General features: G+C 42.2%; 3 protein-coding genes across 4 annotated transcripts in view; 1 reads left to right on the top strand and 2 right to left on the bottom strand.

Moving 5' to 3' along the window:
* Positions 1 to 1,014, top strand: part of hlcs (holocarboxylase synthetase (biotin-(proprionyl-CoA-carboxylase (ATP-hydrolysing)) ligase)) — a 32,237-nt gene extending 31,223 nt beyond the window's left edge. For both annotated transcript variants that reach the window (XM_086226220.1, XM_086226219.1), the window contains one exon: positions 563 to 1,014. In XM_086226220.1, coding sequence (XP_086082346.1) covers positions 563 to 734 — 172 coding nt within the window. In that variant the 3' untranslated portion in view covers positions 735 to 1,014. The remainder of the gene's footprint in view (positions 1 to 562) is intronic.
* Positions 1,015 to 4,793: 3,779 nt separating this feature from the next.
* Positions 4,794 to 6,592, bottom strand: LOC147249213 (uncharacterized). Its single transcript, XM_086226222.1, has 3 exons — positions 6,484 to 6,592; positions 6,339 to 6,363; positions 4,794 to 6,260 (listed from the first exon to the last, which is right to left on the bottom strand). The coding sequence occupies exons 1-3, from the start codon at positions 6,572 to 6,574 to the stop codon at positions 5,678 to 5,680; spliced, it is 699 nt and encodes a 232-aa protein (XP_086082348.1). The 5' UTR covers positions 6,575 to 6,592; the 3' UTR covers positions 4,794 to 5,677.
* On the bottom strand, positions 6,575 to 17,120 carry LOC147249212 (single-minded homolog 2-like; the record flags this gene model as incomplete). The annotated part of the gene is made up of 10 exons (XM_086225760.1): positions 16,963 to 17,120; positions 15,174 to 15,256; positions 13,847 to 13,936; positions 12,874 to 12,982; positions 12,564 to 12,649; positions 10,078 to 10,277; positions 9,697 to 9,803; positions 8,905 to 9,052; positions 8,650 to 8,803; positions 6,575 to 6,796 (listed from the first exon to the last, which is right to left on the bottom strand). Coding segments are annotated over exons 2-10 (1,149 nt in total), but the record flags the coding sequence as incomplete, so codon positions are not given.
* Between the last annotated feature and the right edge of the window lie 1,771 nt (positions 17,121 to 18,891).

The following is an 18,891-nucleotide window of genomic DNA, read 5'->3' as shown; positions in this document are numbered from 1 at the left end:
ATAAATTATTTCCATTCAGTCGCTCATGGCCATCATTTGCAATATTTATCTTTGACATTTGCAAAGTGTTGCAGAACAATGTGGATTAAGCTTCACACAGTTGCGGTACACCAAATTTACTTATTAACTCACCTTAATTGCCTTTCCCATTTATATCACCTTGAGTGGTTCTACTTAATACAATCTATGAACGGCGGAGGTGGGTTTCACCTGAGCTGCAGCATCCCCCCACCTGTCTGCCATGAGAGAAAACACTCATCCGAGGAATTAGCAATCTCCTTCTTTAACTCCTGTAAACACACGCTCTCTGGCCATACTTCCAGTGCATTTATTGTTTGACTTTGTGCAGGACACTCAGTCATTCAACAGATAAACACAACAAAATGCAGTCATTCGTGTTTCTGTCGTCATTTTGGGATGGGTGATGCATCTCTGCCTCCCAAAATATCAAAAAAGGAGTAGTGCTTTATCTTCTTATGCTGAAGTGCTGCTGTAAAGTCTCTTCACCCTGGAATGTCCTGCATGTCAAATTGACATGTTTTCTCTGTTTTTCTGGCTTCAGCGGCACTCGGGTGCGTCTGTGGAGTGAAGACGGCCTGGAGGCTGAGGTGGTGGGCCTGGATAACAACGGCTTCCTGCAAGTGCACAGCAGGGAGCAGGGCATCGTCTCAGTGGAGCCTGATGGGAACTCCTTTGACATGCTGAAGAACCTGGTGGTCATCAAGCAGCGTTAGGACCAAACATGATCACGTCATGACACACATGGAACTAATGATCGAGCTGTTTAGAAGGACAGAACATTTTATGTAACTATGTAAATGTTTCCTTGATTTGTATATGATGATGGTGATGATGATGATGATGATGTGTTACAGGTTTGAAGTGGAAGTCTTTGCAGCTTCTCCTTGTTAACCCAGAGCACATTTTGAAAAGTGTCATTCCTTGTCTCAACATTTTAGCTGTAACATCAGTTTGGATTAACATTAAACTCTATATTTCACATCTTGCAATGATTTCTGGGGGGAATGAATGTCTTTACTAAGCAGGTCACCTATTTTCACGGCAACATTGATGAGGTCATCGTGGCTTTTGCACCTTCAGCCAAGTACAGACTTCTGCAAGAGTGTATTTGTTTTTTCAAACTCGTCGTATCGTCTTAGTGGGAACACATTATCCAAATTATTAAAGAAAAAAAGAAAGGAGTAAGATGAAGGTAAAGGAGTATCAACTCTCAAGAGCAGTTTGTCCTTTCTGTCACCAGGCCTCTTAAAACAACAACAAAATGTGTAGTTTGAAGATACTGGGAAGGTCTGTGGATCAGGGGCCCAGTTATGAGGTACGAAATCATGAAATTGACCAACAGTAAAATAAAACTAAAGTTGTTGTCAAAGTATTGAAAAGACTGAGTAATCCAGAACTTCCGGAAACATCTTCAGTCATAGTTTATTTTCTGAATATCGCACTCTCACCCAGGTGACCTAAACAGGGCTGATCAGACCCTCTTAAGCCAGAGCCATCTTGACCCCTCAGCTGCACCCGAGGTGGTGCAGATGGCTCTCCTTGGTTTCTCGCCTCTGAAGTGACGTGTGCTGTCCCCACACCTGCTCACAAGCCAACACTTGACCCTCCAGCCTCTCTGTTAGCAGTTGTCGTATTTCGTAGGCCTCCTCCATCAGTTGTTCTACAGCACACAGGGCTCATTATAGGGCTTGTTATAGCACGTAGGCTGGTTTGCTATGAATCTAGGTGGTTGATGTGGCGCCACCATCAAGACGATTGGCTTATGAAGCCAGCTGAGGATGTTTGACAAAGGACCGGATCCCTGCAACGTTTGGTTTACTTCCTCCGCTTCTTTCCTCTGAGGAAGAAGATGACAAGAGGTTTGTGCCAGTTGAGCCCAGTTCAGTACCTTCACAGCAGCATGGCTGTTCCTCCGCGCTCAGACAGCCTGTGTAGTAAACTTCAATTCACTCAAGGCTAAAACTGTCACACAGAGCAGCAGCCAACAGAAAGACAAAGTTGAGCAAGCCAAATGGGGTTGGGCCCTGCGTTGAAATGTCTTATGGGCTGTCATCAGCCTACCAACCAGCAACTGTCTATACATTTCTACAGGTGTGGACACAGGTGTGGGTTGGGAACTCACCTGCCCACACACCACTTGCAACAGATGCAATAATTGACTCAAGAAGAATAGAAATTACCTGTGGGGGATAATTTTGGATTTAAACTAGATGTCACCAGCAACCTGGAAGACCTGAAAGACGCTTCATGCTTCCAAGACTAGGACTTGGATCATTACAAGGGCACAGGTGGGAGTGGCCCCACCCTCCACCTGTAATACTGCCGAGACCCCAACATCCTATGCCAGCCTCTTCCCTGGCTTGGCAGGGAGGGAAGTGTCGGTGGAACCATTCATTCTGTTGTCCCAGAACTAGGGATTGTGTTGAATAACCCAACCCACCCCTTTCTCCAACTTTCTTTGGTGTCTGTGGGAGTCCTAACCTACCCCAGCAGTTCGTAATGGGCTGTACTACACAGACCCCCTTCCCTAGCTGCAGTTGTACAGCTAAATGTTTAGGGTTATGCCAAAGTTGTTGGTTTAATGTAATTGACTCCAGGATGAACTGGTGTTGCTGGTTCGCCTTTCCCCTTTCAGGTGGACGCAGCATAATGAAAGAGTGCTGGTGTGTTAGCAGAAGCTGCCCTCACCACAACCGCGACATACAGCATGACCTGATGTTAGCTAGCGAGAAAAAAAAGTACCTAGATCAGCTCAGGGCTCCAGGATAACCTCATGGGCCAGCCGTGGACTGTGTCTACTGTTGAAGACTGCATTAAAAAAAACCTCCGTTTGTGGACGGTACATCAAACCTCTCCTTCATTCAGCCACGTAGACCGAACCGCTTGAAGCTAATCACCAACTAATAACAGGCCAAGATGTATTAATAAATGGCATGTTCCTTCTTACAGTTCGGAGCTGGCAAGGTTAACACTGGAGTGAGTTCTGAAATGTCTGAAATGTCCTATAAATGCATTGTTTACCTAATTTTTGGTGTATTTTAGCCTTACAAAGTTTAACATGTTGAAATGCCTGCTTGTCTGTGAGCCATCTGTTCTTTTATCAGAGTAAATTCATCCCAGCAGAAGAGGTGGAACCTGCACAAGTTCACAAATCTGTACTCTTGGTATAGATATATATATAGAGAGAGAGAGAGAGAGAGAGAGAGAGAGAGAGAGGTAGGTAGGTAGGTAGGTAGGTAGGTAGGTAGGTAGGTGGATGGATGGATGGATGGATGGATGGATGGATGGATAGAGAGAGAGATAGATATTTTTCAGAAATAAAATGCGGGGAATAAGACATGGTTTCACTTTGAAAGGAAAGGGCTTGTGAATATTTTAATTTTGTTCTTATAATTCTTGCCCCACTCTACCTTATTCTTTTGCAGTTGTTTGTTTTTATTGTTTGTTTCAAAGATGTAAGATGAGCAAAAGAGTTGTACGTTAGTTTTATTGTTTGCACTTTATTTTAAAAACAAAACAAAAACACCACCTCCACCAGTGGTGCCTTGACTTCCAGAAGGGGCTTGTGAATATCTTCATTTTGTTCTTATAATTCATGGCCCACACAAAATACCTCATTCTTTTGCAGTTGTTTTTTCATTGTTTGTTTTCAAAGATGTGAGATGATGAACAAAACAGATGGATGTTAGAATCACTGTTTTGCACATTATTATTGTTATTATTATTATTATTATTTTAAAAAGCTAATGGTTCATTGTTGTTGGCCTTATGTTAAGGATGGTTATTGTGTTAAGTTATTGAGGTAATATATATATATATATATATATATATATATATATATATATATATATATATTACCTAAATCAACACAATTTTAAAATTCAATTAAAAAAATCGGCCGATTAATCGGTTATCGGATTTTTTTCCTCCAATAATCGGCATCGGCATCGGCTTCAAAAAATCCATATCGGCCGGGCCCTACTACAAAATCACCACATGTTGGGAAGTATGACAGCTTTCTACCTGAAAGCATCCCAAGCGTTCCCCTGGTCTGTGCCCAGTGTCTCTTTCCTCTGAAGCCTTTGACAAAGTGGCCTTAGAGTTCCTGCGCAGGTGCAGTTGAAACAGTTTTATTTTTTTAGATTGAACACTTGGCGTCATTCTTGTTTAATGTTGACTCGTAATAAACACAAAATCTTGTTGTGAAAATGTGTTTATTTTAATTGCAGCTTGTAGAAGTTCTCAACCGGCTTGAAAAAGTTATTTCAAAGTTCTTTTATTGGTAATATTTATTTTTGTCAGAGTTTAATGGATGGTGAAAATGAAATAAGTGAAACATAAAAAATATAATCAAAGCAACCTGCATCAGGAATGTTCTTTGGAAGTTGTGTTTGAACTGAAGGTCAACGAGGCTTTGAAGAGCACAGGTGGTGCTGGAGTGAGGACCACTGGAGCAGCAACAATGGATCGTCGCTCATATTCTTCTTTGTAATGTCCCTTCTGGTGGTGCTCACAGAATCCACTGTCAGACGTTTTGTTGGTTCATCTATTTTGGCAGCAGCCACCAAAGGTTGCTGAGCATAAACTAACTTCTTAATGATGATGAACCAAAAACAGTGACTTTAAATCACTGCATCCAACAGGCCATTGCATTTTCTTATAACAAACAATCACAGGAGCCATATAGGACTGAGCAAAACAAAAAAAATATATATGTGTATATATATACATATATACACATATATATTTATTTATCGAATAGAATCAATTCTTTCAACAAAATGTAATTTTCTAAGCTTTTTATCTGAAAATTTATTTTTGATCAAATCAAGCCTACATATGATTTTTTTTTAATGGATGAACTTGCAAGTAACTTTTTTCCCTTTCAATGAAAAAAAAGAGGCTTTTTTCTTCTCATATCTTCAGGGTTTTTTTTTTTTCATAATCATTGCATTGTCATCTGGGTTCTTGAAAAGTTCGTGAAAACGTTTGAAACCACTGGTGCTGTCTGGCAACTTCTCCAAAAAAAAAAAACAAATTATCAGGGAATGAGTTAACAAAAACTTCTGTCTCGTCAGGAATCAGCCTGTAAATATCTGAAACTCACTGGGAATGCGTTTTCATGTCCCCTGTCTTCCTCTGGACTCACTGTAACATGGGTGTGTTGTACTGCAGTAGTTTCTGTAGTTCTAATGGGAGCGAATGAGAGCTTGCTGCAGGAGGACCTGATGTGTGCTCTTTGGCCCCTCCCACAGGTGTGCCTGAAACCTACTTCAGTGTACTGTTTGCCTGTTAACTAAGATTTGCAACTTCGCCACCATGTTGGGAACAACTGAAGCACCTCCCTGCCACACACAGTGTCATCAGCGGCGTCATCGGTTGCTGGAAATTGACAGGAATCTGCACAAATAACTACAAAAAAGGAAGACATCCGATGGATGTTTCACGGGAACATGGTGACCTGACCGTCTTATTCATTATATAACACATCATAGTTTATATAGTGAATCAGAGAGAATTATCTGTGGTTGAGTGTACGCGTCCTCAGAATGGACCGTAGGTATGGTCCACTTAGAAAGTGCTAACATTTGAAATGTCCTATTGAATGACAGACTAGGATTGCAAAAACGCAAGTATCAAAGAAAAGCGTCCTGGATCACCTCTCTTTAGCGATAATGACGGATGTGCCGATGTAATGTGGGATCTCCCTGTGGCTCCTACAGGGAGGGCGTGGGTTGGGGCTCGTGTTACATCTGCAGGAGGATGTCTCTTTACTGTGGTACCTGTAACTGTCAGTCATATGGGTCAGTGTGGAGAAAGGGGAGGTTTTAATAGAGCTGTGTTTACCTAACATCTGGTGAAAGTTCAAAGACACATATGGAGTTTGGGTTGGAAGCCCCATCCCAACCCCCATACCGATCCACATGTCCTTGTCCCTCTCAGCAGACCTGGGCTCCAGCTCTACTGTGGCTGCACGCTGTCCGTGGACATCTGCTGTTGGAGGATAAACTGCAGCTGCATGGCTGTAGGGAGCTTTCATCATATAGAGCATCCTCCGCTGCTCCAGGACCATCTGCACTGGGACAGGCTTGCCCAGCAGCCCCCCCTGCTCACCTTTACCCACCACCAGGCCACTGAGCAATGGGCAGCCTCTCTCAGTCAGAGGTCCATGATGTCCATCCTCACAAGACTTGTTGTCCCCATGAGGACCAGGATAAGGGGGTCCCTCAGACTCCTTGCTGTGGACCAGCGTGTAATGTAGGTAAGGTTCTTCCATCAACTTGGTGGCAGACTCACAGAACATTTTATCAGGGTACCTGTGGTCAGCTGCCAGCCTGGGGCCTGGTGAGGAGAACCCTCAGAATGAACACCTCAAAACATTCCAATGACTTATTTCTTCAATGATACAAACAATAATAATGTAATACACACAGTATGTAGTCACAGTAACTTGGTTACTACCTGTGTATTTGCTGGTTGCTCGGGAGCTATCCTGGCTTCTGGGATTGCCGATGTCCCAACCAACTGGCGCTCTGCTGTGGAAGGAGTCCATGATGTGCTGAGCCAACTGACAGGAGGGCACTGAGCTGGGCGTTTGGCTGTCCTGATGGTGATGGTTGAAGGGATAGTGAAGGGTCAGATTGGTGGTGGATCGGCGGGACTCCTGGCCTGCCTCAGAGTTTGACTCGGACCTCTGCTCCCTGCTGGTGGCCACAGGATGCAAGGATCTCTCCTTCCAGAGCCCCCTCTTTTGAGCATAGCTGGAGCGGTCCGTCTGATCTCCATAAATAACAGGACAGAAACAATCACAGTTGTAACACTGCTTGCAGCAGTAGATTTCTAAGTTTAACTGGCTTTCTAGCAGGATCCTCATTCAGTGAAACAAGATATAACGACTGCCATCCATTCTTGTTCTATACCACTTATCCATTAAAGGTCGCGGGGGAGCTGGAGCCTACCCCAGCCGACATTGGGTGAGAGGCGGGGTTCACCCTGGACGGGTCGCCAGTCCAATATAACTTGACTGCTGACATGAAATTAAACTGTGAAATATCAGTTGCTACTGTATGTCTTCATTTTGCTTTGCCAAATGTATGAAAGGAGTCCCAAACTCATCACATCTTATGGTACAATTCCAGCTCTACCAAACTTTCCTCATGACTTGACTTTCAGAACACATTTGAATCAGCTTTGGGTAACCAAATAGTAATTTATATATATTCTATAAATCGTATATTTTTCAGTTCAGGGCTTGCATCACATGGACGTATATCTCAGCTGCAGTCGTCTTCTCTCCTCTTTGGTCTGGACCAGGAGTCGACAACCCTAGAGGCTCAAGGAGCCATTTGGACCTGATGACCATCGGAAAGAAAACATCGGGAGCACAAAACTCCTTTGACATCTCAAATGAAGATAACCCCTCATATATAATTTTTGTTACCGTCATGAAATCATTGAACTGCTATGGAGAAAATGAAATTCTATTTCCACATGCAACAAATAGGTTTCTTCAGAAACGTTTCTTTTCTTGGATTTATCCACGGTTGGGCTGCTGGGGATCGAAAAGTTCAATAAACTGCGTGCCGGCGGGTGTTGCACATCCGCAAATGTAACGAGTGTTTTGAGCTTCAAGAAATTCATTTTATTTTGATGCCCTAAATTCAAAATAATCTTTAAATCTAGATTTACCTTAAAAAAAAAAAACCTGATGAATTAAAATAAAATCAGTTTAAATCAAATACTCGATCACTTTCCTAAACCACAGGGAGCCGCAGCTGAGGGATGAAAGCGCCGCATGGTAGCAGACCCCTGGTCTGGACAGATTCCATCCACAGAGACAGGGACATTTATGGGAACGCATGTCAACATGTTGTTTGCAAACATGAATAATCTGTGTACAATATTCATAATGTTGTTCACAAATGTTTTTTCTTTGTTCAAACAATTTATCGCTCCAAACACCAAAAATCTTTCCCAAAAGTAAAATTTGTTTGCAAATATTAAAATCTTGCAAATACCAATATCTGCCTCATGTCAAAGTGTATCATGCTTTCAGCTGTAAATGCCAACGTGTCCTCGGGTAAAACCGTAAATGCTGGATTATTTATCATTATTAGACAATACAACGTATCTTGTGCTGATGCTAAAGAAATGACAACAAAATGTACTAAATGGAAGACTGTGGTACAAACTCGGATTCCGTGAAAACCTTAGTTGCTATGCAGCTACAAGTCTTGTATTTAGGATTTTCTCCTATTTTTTATCATTTGAGCACATGATTCAGTTTTGCTTTCCCATCTTCACATCGAACTTCTTAGTGCTGTCCACCAGATGTAAAGCAAAGTCTCTTGGAAAGTCCCTTTCCCTGTGATGCCTGTATTGCATAATTTTTGCTTCCAAATCCAGAGAGTGGACAAGACAACCATCCCGAAGAACTGTATCCCAAAACTTCTGATCTTTTGATATTCCTGAAGCAGATTCCAAAAGAGCTGCATATCATGCTTCAGATCTGTTTATTTTTGGAAGAAAATATCACTGGGATACAGCACATTTCTTATCATGCATGAAAATTCAAACCTTTTTGTTTATCATGAAATGTGATCAAAATAGAAGTATGCCAAGTCCTACTTGAGGATAAGGGAGAGCTTGAAATTTGGTCTTCATCTTCGCGGCTTTCGTCCTGAATTGTTTGTGGTGGTCCTGAGAGCCAGTAAAACTGACACTGGGCTTCATGGCTCGACTCTGTTCTTCAGATAACTGCAGCTCCCTGCCTTCAATGTCACTGTGTGCACACAGACATGTAGGCATGAACTTTGTCCATACTGGTCTCACTGTAGCATTTACAAGAAGAAGAACAGGCAGAGAGAGAGACAACGGACTCACGTGAGAACATGGTTCACGCTGACAATGCAGTGAGGTCTGGAGGAGCGGCTGTTATGGACAATGGTGGCATAGCTCTGCACCCACACCCAGCCGCCATGTTTAGATAACATGCGGTAGTACTTAGTGGTGACCTGGCCCTTCACCAGTACTGCGGGAAGCACATAATCAAGAACAAAGGTTGAAAAATTATAAAACCAGCAATCAGGTCTTCAAATTATTTTATTCTTCTTTATTTTACTGTTTGTTCTGACTAGAGATGTAACAAGATATCATTTCTGCATCTGTTTCCAAATGGTAGACTAGAAATGGGTGTGGCCTTGACAGAAGTGCTTTTTCAATTGTTTAAGAAAACCAAACTGTAAAGAAGACATATTATGGTTCTTTTTTACGAGTCTCTAAAGGTCTCTGAGGTCCCCAAAACATGCCTTTGAAGCGTCATGCCTGTCAATCACTGGGGTCCCTTGTTTTAGCATCCCCTCATAGCCTCTGCTCCTGCCTGTCTCTGACAGTGCTGTTTCTGGGTGGTCACTTTAAATCTAAATGAGCTGTGGCTGATCACACCCCTCATAGACATTAACTTGGTCCATCCATCCAAGCATTTTCTTCCGCTTATCCTGTTAAGGGTCGCGGGGGGGGGGGTGGAGCCTATCCCCTTCAAAGCGCAATGTCTCAACATACATCTAGTGATGAATCTGTGGCATTTTTGCGGTGGAGGGTTTCTGCTTCATAGAGTTTCAAGCATTTATCACTTACATATTCCACTGAGACAGACTATAACTGGAGTAGACTCACGTAAGTGGTGAGCATATTGTAGATGTAAAGCATCGCAGGCGTGGACATGATGGTAGAGAGTCTTCTCAACCAGATCCTGAGGCTCATAGCCCACCAGCTCTGCCACCCTGCATCCAGGAGACAGAAGGTCCATGTGGACCTGGGTAAGCTCAAGTCCATCATGATGCACAAACATGCCGTACAGTTTTTAAATGTTTGTTCACAGGCCGGTGATGTTCACATATGGGATTCATCCCATCTTTTTTACATTCCTTGAAGATTTTACATGTGGCGTTGTATTCAAAACGATTATTTCTGTTTTTATATTTAAGTTTTAAAGACATCAAAGTACATATTTTTTTTTATCAATCTATTCACCTTTTCACTGAAGTTCTCTCATACCTGGAATCCAAGAAGATGAGTTTGAAGTCCAAGCTGGCACGGAACATGAACATGTTGCTGTGGAGTTTGATCTCAGTGATGCCGCTGGGAGGGAGGGAGTGACCCACCGCCACCAGACCCACGATGTGATAACAGGATTCATACAGCGGCATGTCCAGGATGTACTGACGCACCTTCAGGTAGCCGCTGCAGTGGATGACCTGGGAAACAGCAGCACGATGGCATTGGAAGACTGATGGAGTGACAGAGCCATCAAGATGGTAGACCAGGGTCCAAACCAGTGGTCCCCCATGTGCAACTAATCCTGCTCCTGCAGTTTGTAGCTAACACCATAATCATCCAGCAATGACTGAAACCACATTAATCATCCTGTTTTATGAAACTCAGCTGGACTTCAGTCAAGCTGAAATAAAAATGACTTTTAACCCCTGAAGTTCTGATCTTAGCTGACAAAGCTAAGCTAACTTGGGCTGTATGACAGAAAAATTGAAAGACTCTTTATATGTTTATTAGGGATGAATAGTGTGGTATTGGGTCGCTTCTATGTGCCTTGTGTCCACAAGCCAGAAGCCACAGTCCTACTTGCAGCTGCATTCGAACACAAAAAGCAGAGTTAGTGTTGCACAGAGGAACCACAGTGAGGGATTCAAATACCACCGCACTTTTGAATTTCTACTTTGTCTTTAAAAGCTGTTGAGGATCCAAGAAGCAGCTGTTATGGCCAGCACCTGCCCCCTCGCCCCCTTTCTGTGTGCTTCACCTATGTTATGCAAATAGGCTGTGTGGTTCCCGGTCCCTGATTGGATGCTGACAAGAGAGGTGTGGTTCCTGCCGGTGCTGCTGTGATTAGTGCGGCATCGACAAGCTCCATCAGTCACCCTTGACCCTTGAGCCGTTCAAGGGGGCGGCTGACATGCAGCACACCCAGGCAGAGCGAGGAGCAGCTTCGATAACTGAACACCACTATCATTTCACGCAGGGTTGTGATGTATGTCTCGACGCCACAGGACAGAGGGGCGCTGACTCGAATGTGTTCCTGTTTTCTCACCAGTGTTTAGGGTAGTGAGGATGTTATTCCCTTTTTAGTTCAACCTTCAGATAGTAAAGTAGTGGTAAATTCTCCTTATGAGGACTCTCTTTGTGTTTTATTCCCGTCTTTGAGTTGAGCAGCACCCACCAGCCCTTTTTCTTTCTTGTGCTTTTAACTTTGGACTTCAAACTTTAATAATAAACAGTGTTATTGATACCAATAACAACTGGGTTTATGTTGCTTCCCTTTTCCCTTGCCTGAGCTGGGTCGTAACAGCAGCCAACAGTCGTTCGTGGAGGAGAGAGTCACCAATTCAGTTTTCAAGTCTTTTGACTTTTCCAACCATCCAATGTTGAAACTCAGCCCCAAATATCAAGGGAGTTTATTGTCACTGGCATCAACATCATCATCATCCATCAGCGTTGAAGCCCGTCTTCAGTTGTGGCTCACTACCATCAACATTCAGAAAATGCGTGAGGCATCCACCTCAGTAGACTGGAACACACATCTAAGTATAAAACCAAATGATTAAAAAAAAACTAACATTCCAAAACACTGAAAAATTAATTTGATGTCCCACAAGATGTTTCTCCACAGGCAGCTGCTGCCTGATGCCACCAGCGACAGAGCATCTTGTGAAAAGTGAGTTTAGTTTAGTTCAGTTGACACAAAGATCAGCCATTCATTGTGCAAGGCTTTAAAATCTTGTCAAGGACCTCTGTGCTATAGGAACTGTAAATACTACATAACTGGACATATGAATTAAATAGATGATCAATAAATCTCCTCAAATTAAGAACCTTGCTACACAAATCCCAAGTCAAAATGGCTTCTTTCTAACTATGGCCAGACAGCAACCACTCGAGGTGCCCACATGTAACACAACACCATAATAGTGTCCAAACCTATAAATGGCAAAACCTACATGAAAATGAAAACTCGGACACCCAAAACGGATTTTAGTTATGAATAACGTGTTTGATGATGTATGACGTGTCAACACTGTAAAGAGGGTCTGACGGGGAAAACCACCTCAGCTTGGGTTGAACTCAGAACCATAAACTTACATGACTTCAGGATTTCAAATCATGGTTAAAATACTGGTGGAACTGCTGTTTTGTTTTAATTTCATAGCTTAAATGTCAATTAATATCTAAACCATTAAAAGTAACAGTTTTGTTCTCTTTTTTGTGAGTTATATAATTTGGTCCAGCCGGGACTGGAAAATTCTTATAAAAAAATAAAAACAAAAAAACCTTCATTTTCTTTTTTAAATTAGCCTCTCATTTGGAACAGAAATGATATTCACAGCCCAATTCTGGGTCCCTCAGTCACTAAACATACACTAATTGTGTGTGTGTGTGTGTGTGTGTGTGTGTGTGTGTGTGTGTGTGTGTGTGTGTGTGTGTGTGTGTGTGTGTGTGTGTGTGTGTGTGCTGGAGTGGGATGCACCCACCTTGTATCCTCCACACGTAAGTCCTGCATTTCTTTTTGCAAGAACGCACTTCATCCTCAAGAAGAAGGAGCGCTCGATTTCATAGTCTGTCACACAAACACACGTATCCCAGCCGTCACGCAGAGTCTTTTGATCATGTTACATGTGACACACAGTTAGGCAGATACAATTGCCTCATTGAAAAGAACTGAGTCTGCATTGTTCCCCTGAGCTCTCACCTTTGGGGAACAAAGGGAGGAGGAAGAGGAGGAAACAGTTCACTTGCAGATGAATTTAAATAAATAAGTTGTTTAGATAAATTTAAAATTACCTGGGGAGTAGTGATGATGTGGCGGCTGGTGGAGACTCAACATCGATGTCATCTCATCATGGTCTGATGGGTGAATATACTCAAATATACTATTTCCAGTTAACTCCACCTTTTCAGGAGGTAGCCACACCGGCAGGAACCAACCAAAAACAAACATAGAAACAGTCAAATCAGTGCAACGATCGCCGGTTTGGTGCAGCCTAAAACCACACTAAAGTGGACGAGAGTTGACAAACATTTACAGTGGAAAGTCAGGCTGCGTGATTGTAAGATGATTTTTCTCTCAAAGAACTGAGATCACAATCCCTTCACACAAATCTTTTTTTTGTAATGAAAACACATTCTTAACAAAAACTGCATCTGAGATGATTCCTGTATAGACAAAGATGAAAGAGTTAAAAAAGGGTGGGCAATAGAGGAAAATAAGAAGTAACAGTACACAAACGGGAAGTACAAACCAAAACAGATCCTGAACTCGGGGAAATGAACTTGAAACTCACAAAATTACTGAAATACAACTCAAATGTTGAGGGATCATGGCAGACCCAAATGTCACTGACCTAATATTACCATATTTGTTCATATCAACATATTTATAGTAACACTGGTCTGAGCATTTGTCTTGTAGCTCTGCAGACCTGAACATTAAAGTGATGAACAGTAGAATGTTTCCATTACTGAGGTTATTAATATATTTATTGTACTTGACGGTTATGTTCCGGGTGGCTGTGGAGGTCAGCCGCGCTATCTGCTGTGATTACTCCACTTTTTCACCCCCTGTTCAGTAAATCATCACTGGTTTAACCAAAGAAATCATTCCAAAAAGATGAAGTCAACACCTGTGACACGAATGCAGAGAAGATAAGGAGAAAGGTTTATTTATATGTTGCAGTGTGATCTGGTGGGTGGGTGTCACTAAAGTGTTCTCTTAGATCTATGTGACATAATCATCCTGAGTCAGCTGAAGTCTTACCTGGGACAGGCCGAGGTGCACTGATGCCGTCTCAGAGATGTACATGATTTTGCCATCAGAAGCCAGAACAAACACAAAGCCATCCAGAGTCTGAGGAGCGGTTATAAACAGGGTGATTTCAGTCACTGGTACAGCCTAAATCTGCCAATGTCAATCCCGCAGCCCCACCTGCAGCATGCAGTAGTTCTTGAATGAATTTTTTATTCATTTGTAGGACAAGTGCATAAAAATCAGCTCACTGGCAACGTTTTTTTTTCCACCTCCAGTCACAAACTGCATCAGGAGTGTTTGCTCTTAATTTCTTACATCCAGAGAAACAATCAGTTCTCTCTATTCGATGCAGGATGAAAAATTATGAAAGTGAAATTCATTCTAAATTTATCATTCAACTCTTATGTTGACAAAAACCTACCATGCTCTCTTTTAAATCTTATAATCTCTATATCTTTCATTAAGAGCAGTGCTCTGTTCGGGGAAACGTCCTGCACATTCACACAGGTCTGGCATCGATTCAGTACTGCCTGAGCTGAACTGGAATGGTTGGGGGGGTTCCAACCCTCCTCAGGGCCACTTCTGTGGCGGGGAAAGCACTGCTTCACAAATCACATGACAAATTATATTAAATGTTCAACAAATTACATTTACAGTAAATGTTCCATCAGGAACCGACATCCAGAAGCCGGGGTCACCAAGACTTGCTGGCCATGAAAAAAGACAGGTAAAATCTCCATGGAAGTACAAGACAAGAACAGTTTTATACTTACATGTCATTTTTTAAGAATGTTCCCTAAACAGTACATTTATGACCTCTAAAGTACAATATTGAGCTTCAAGAGGCCAGAAGAGTACCACATGACCAAGAGAAATGGTGCAAAGTGACGTGAGGGGTACCCAATTATCTTTCAAACAGTACCGCCCAGCAACGGCGTCTGCACCCACACAATGGTACCTCTGAGTCTGAGAAGTGGTTCCGATTGTTCTGGTCTTAATTTAGCCATTAACCCTTAATGTGTTGTCCATTACAGGACCCCTTCAGAAATGTGCTGTCACTGTCAGCAATGGCAGATTCAAAAAATGTTACAACATGCATTGTAAAAAAAATTGAGATTAAAAAATTAAAACAAACATTAGATGTAAGTTTTATTCACTATATATCCAAATAGGCCAAAAGTACTGACGCCAAATGTAGTGACAACAGACTCATTACAAATGTAATAGTTATCTCCTAATCAGGTGTGAGGTCGAGCCATGCTGCACATCATAGCAAAGTGTTATCACGACAGTCGAGCAGGAAGAGGTGCTGTAGCCTGTTATTTCATGTACTGACTTGTAAAAGGTGGGAACCCAGTTCTTTAATCATGCTGTCCAGAGGACTGAACCTTGTTGGCTGACCCCATCCATCACCCAGACCTAAGGGGAGAGGAAGACACAGTGAGACAAAAAGGGACTGACCCTCAATTTTCTTGCAACGAGAGAGTAGGGCGTGTTTTTCTAGTTGGTATGTGTGTGGTGATCAACAATGACAGGATGAAAGAAAACATTCAGGCACTAAACTGAGTTAAATGACAAATTTAGACTGAGATTAAAGCCTGAAATTGTCAGGGAGGTTTTATGACAACACAACCCATGGCCCCACCCCTCAAACAACAAGCAGTGCCATGTGCAAAGGGGCAGGGCATAGCCATCTATGTATAAAAGCAAGATATCTCTGTTTGCATTGTATGAATGTACAGAATCCATCCATTATTTCAACAATCATTCCTCCTATCAACACCAGAATTGGTGTGCATGTTGCTGGGACCCCGAGGAGGTGCAGTGCAGAATTTTAGGTTCTAGGACCTGCGATGATATACTCACTGAAAAGATACACTGAGATAACGAAACACAGGATTCTGGATCACTCTGATGGTGTCTTCTTGTACGTATGTATGTATGTATGTATAAATGTATGTATGAATTAATGTATGTATATAATAAGAGATCAAAGTAAACAAAGATCAAAGATGACAGGCTGAAAGACAGATTTCCTCTCAAATAATTGACACAGCATAAAGAGTAAGGCGATGACCTTGAAAAGAACAGGCCCTCAAATAATATTTGTAATGGAGGCAACAGAAGTGATGTCAGTAGTACGTCAAAACTCAGTCAGATATCAAAGTCAGAGCCCCAAGATCAAAGCAAAAACTTTGCAAGTCAAGTTGTGCCAATGAAAACTGAATGTTTCAAGTTTAACAACAATGGGCCTATTTTTAATGATGCAAAAATTAAACATGAATAATATTGTACCAGTGGCACGGTGGAGCAGTGGTCAGCACTGTCGCCTCACAGCAAGAACGTTCCGGGTTCGAGTCCCGGCTCAGGCACGGGATCTTTCTGTGTGGAGTCTGCATGTTCTCCCTGTTCCTGCGTGGGTTCTCTCTGGTACTCCAGCTTCCTCCCAGTCCAAAGACATCAAGAGGGGACGAGGCTGATTGATACTCTAAATTGACTGTAGGCGTGACTGTGAGAGTGAATGGTTGTCTGTCTCTATGTGTTGGCCCTGTGATGGACTGGTGACCTGTCCAGGGTGAACCCCGCCTCTCACCTGAAAGCCACTGGGATAGGCTCCACCCCTGGCGACCCTTAACAGGATAAGCAATGAAAATGGATGGGTGGATGGATGGGTGGGTGGATGGGTGGATGGATGGAATATTGTACCGATTGAATATCAGTGTCAATTGCCAAAATCCAGCTGGTCGCACACTATGAAGTCCCCACATGAACAGTATGTTAGTTTTATTGTCAGGCACCAAATTTGCTAAGCAACTAAATTAATTGCACTGCTCAGATATGTTAGTGCCAGTGGTCAATAGGAAGTCTCAATCTTATAACTTCACTGTCAAGACTCAACAAAACAAGGTGTCCTCTGTGTAGCCTGCAGTAACAGTTACAAGAAAGGATTCACTCTGACACCTGCTGGCGAGCACAAATTACAAAATTTCATTTTAAAGGGGAACCATATATGAACTGAAAAACTCACCCCAATTTTAATTTAAGAATGAATATCAACTTGAAGAGTATTTTCACACACTTTGAACATGCAACTCTTACTCTTACTGGTTTTATTCCAGACATACCAGGGGGCAATGGCAGCTACCTCGATCACTTTCTGTCCTCTGACCCCAGTAAGAGAACCAATGTTTGTTCATGCTCCTGTGAGAATCAAGTTGGTGTCACAACAGACATGTTCCCTAGGGAAATCAGATGTGCATGCAATTCAGGGGAAACACCTAAATCAATTCCAGGCCACATAAACAGCCCTGACTTGTGATGACATATATAGAACTAGGAATCAGAAAAACTAAATCATGCATGTATTCAGCATTGCCCCCTTTTAGACCAGAGACAACCAGAAATCTCCAGAAAACAGTCACCATGTCAAAACGTCACCACAGTGAAACCATCATTAGAGTGAAGCCATGACAACAAGCACTCAAGCGATATCTGTAGTAGAGGCAGTCATTGTAAAGTCAGGGGTAACTGGGAGATCAAAGACAAAGATTAAAGTCAGAGCCCTAAAATCAAAGTTAGAACTCTGAGCCCAAAGTCAGAAATTAGTTAAGTAGGTTTTCTACCTGTAGTTGGATTTGTTTTGCAGCAAAACAGATGATTGCACAAGAGACACAATGAAACAAAAAGCACACGACTCAGAGTACACTAAGTACAGAGTACTCTAAATCTAAATCTTACTGAGCAGAACTCAGCTTAGAGGATGGTACGAGACAGTGTTAGATCACTAAACTACCAGGATAAAAGTTTGATACAGACATAAATAAATAGAATTCCACAAAGTCTTTGTGTCAAGAATTGCTAGGAATTATTTAATTAAACAATTATAAACTCCTAAAATTTTGCCAATTTTGGGGGGGGCACGACCCACACATTTAGCTGGGTTGCACATTCCACCAATCAATGATCCTTACAAGTTGTACCTCATTGTAAAGGTGACTAATCAGGCTTTCCGGTGATTTGAAATAAAACACCAACTGGTATTATTAATAGGGAGAAATAATCGACTGAAATAACGTTTCCAAACTTTCTTTGGGGAGTTTAGATGTATTGAAGCACTTCATTTTGCACCTTGATACTTCAGAACCCCAGACTCAAGGGAAGACGGATGGGCATCATAGCTATTGCTGATTATCCTCTATGACTGTTTGTTAGGGGTGTAACGATTCATCTATAGATTGATGAATCGATTTCTATTCCTACAATTCAACTGCATTGATCTGTGCTAAGCGAACTGGCCTTCCCAATGACATAACAATTAAAAATAATTTTAAATGGTAAAGAATTGATTAAATCGATACTGTGAAAATGTACAGTGGATTTGAGCACGGCAAACTTGAGAGATTGTGTGTTTTTGGCGCTCTTAGACACGTTAAACCTTACTTGATTGAGTCTGCCTGTCTGTGACATCAGCAGTACGCGCCGGCAGAAGCTGGAATCTCAGGAACAACACAACATGGTGGGTGGCAGAGGAGAGAAAGAAATTTTCCAGCCATTGTTTCGGTCAAGTGTATAGAAACACTTTGGCTTTTATAAAGACGGAGGAGTTTTAAATAAGTCGGTCGCTGTTTGTAGAATATGTAAATGTGAAATAAAAAAAATCGAATCTGTTCAACCACCTACTGAGGTGCCATGGGATTTCGCACCGGCCGGCCAACCAGGACCGTCCAGGCAACTCCTCCAGCATGACCACTGCTGCAGTGGTAACGCCAGCTCTGTAGGAAGCTCGAGAGTCGCGAGCATGTTGGCAAAGAAACTCGGCCAAAACTCAGCTCGTGCAAAAGAAATTACACTAAAAATCCAAACCTGTTTCCCTTACAACAGCAGAGATCTATGAAACTTTGCCTGAACTGTCCAGTATCCAGGTATTTATTTCACAGTCACAATAGTTGAAGTTTTGGCAAAAAGTTACTGAATCGATTGCAAGACACTGAATCGAATCGAATCGTATCGTTCTAAATGAATTAAAATCGCCCATGAATCGAATCAGCAACCAT

Source organism: Aulostomus chinensis, chromosome 15, assembly GCF_037954235.1.
Source record: "Aulostomus chinensis isolate RoL2024-O1b breed Wild chromosome 15, RoL_Achi_v1.0, whole genome shotgun sequence".
Taxonomy (NCBI): domain Eukaryota; kingdom Metazoa; phylum Chordata; class Actinopteri; order Syngnathiformes; family Aulostomidae; genus Aulostomus; species Aulostomus chinensis.
This window is presented reverse-complemented; position numbering and strand designations above follow the sequence as displayed.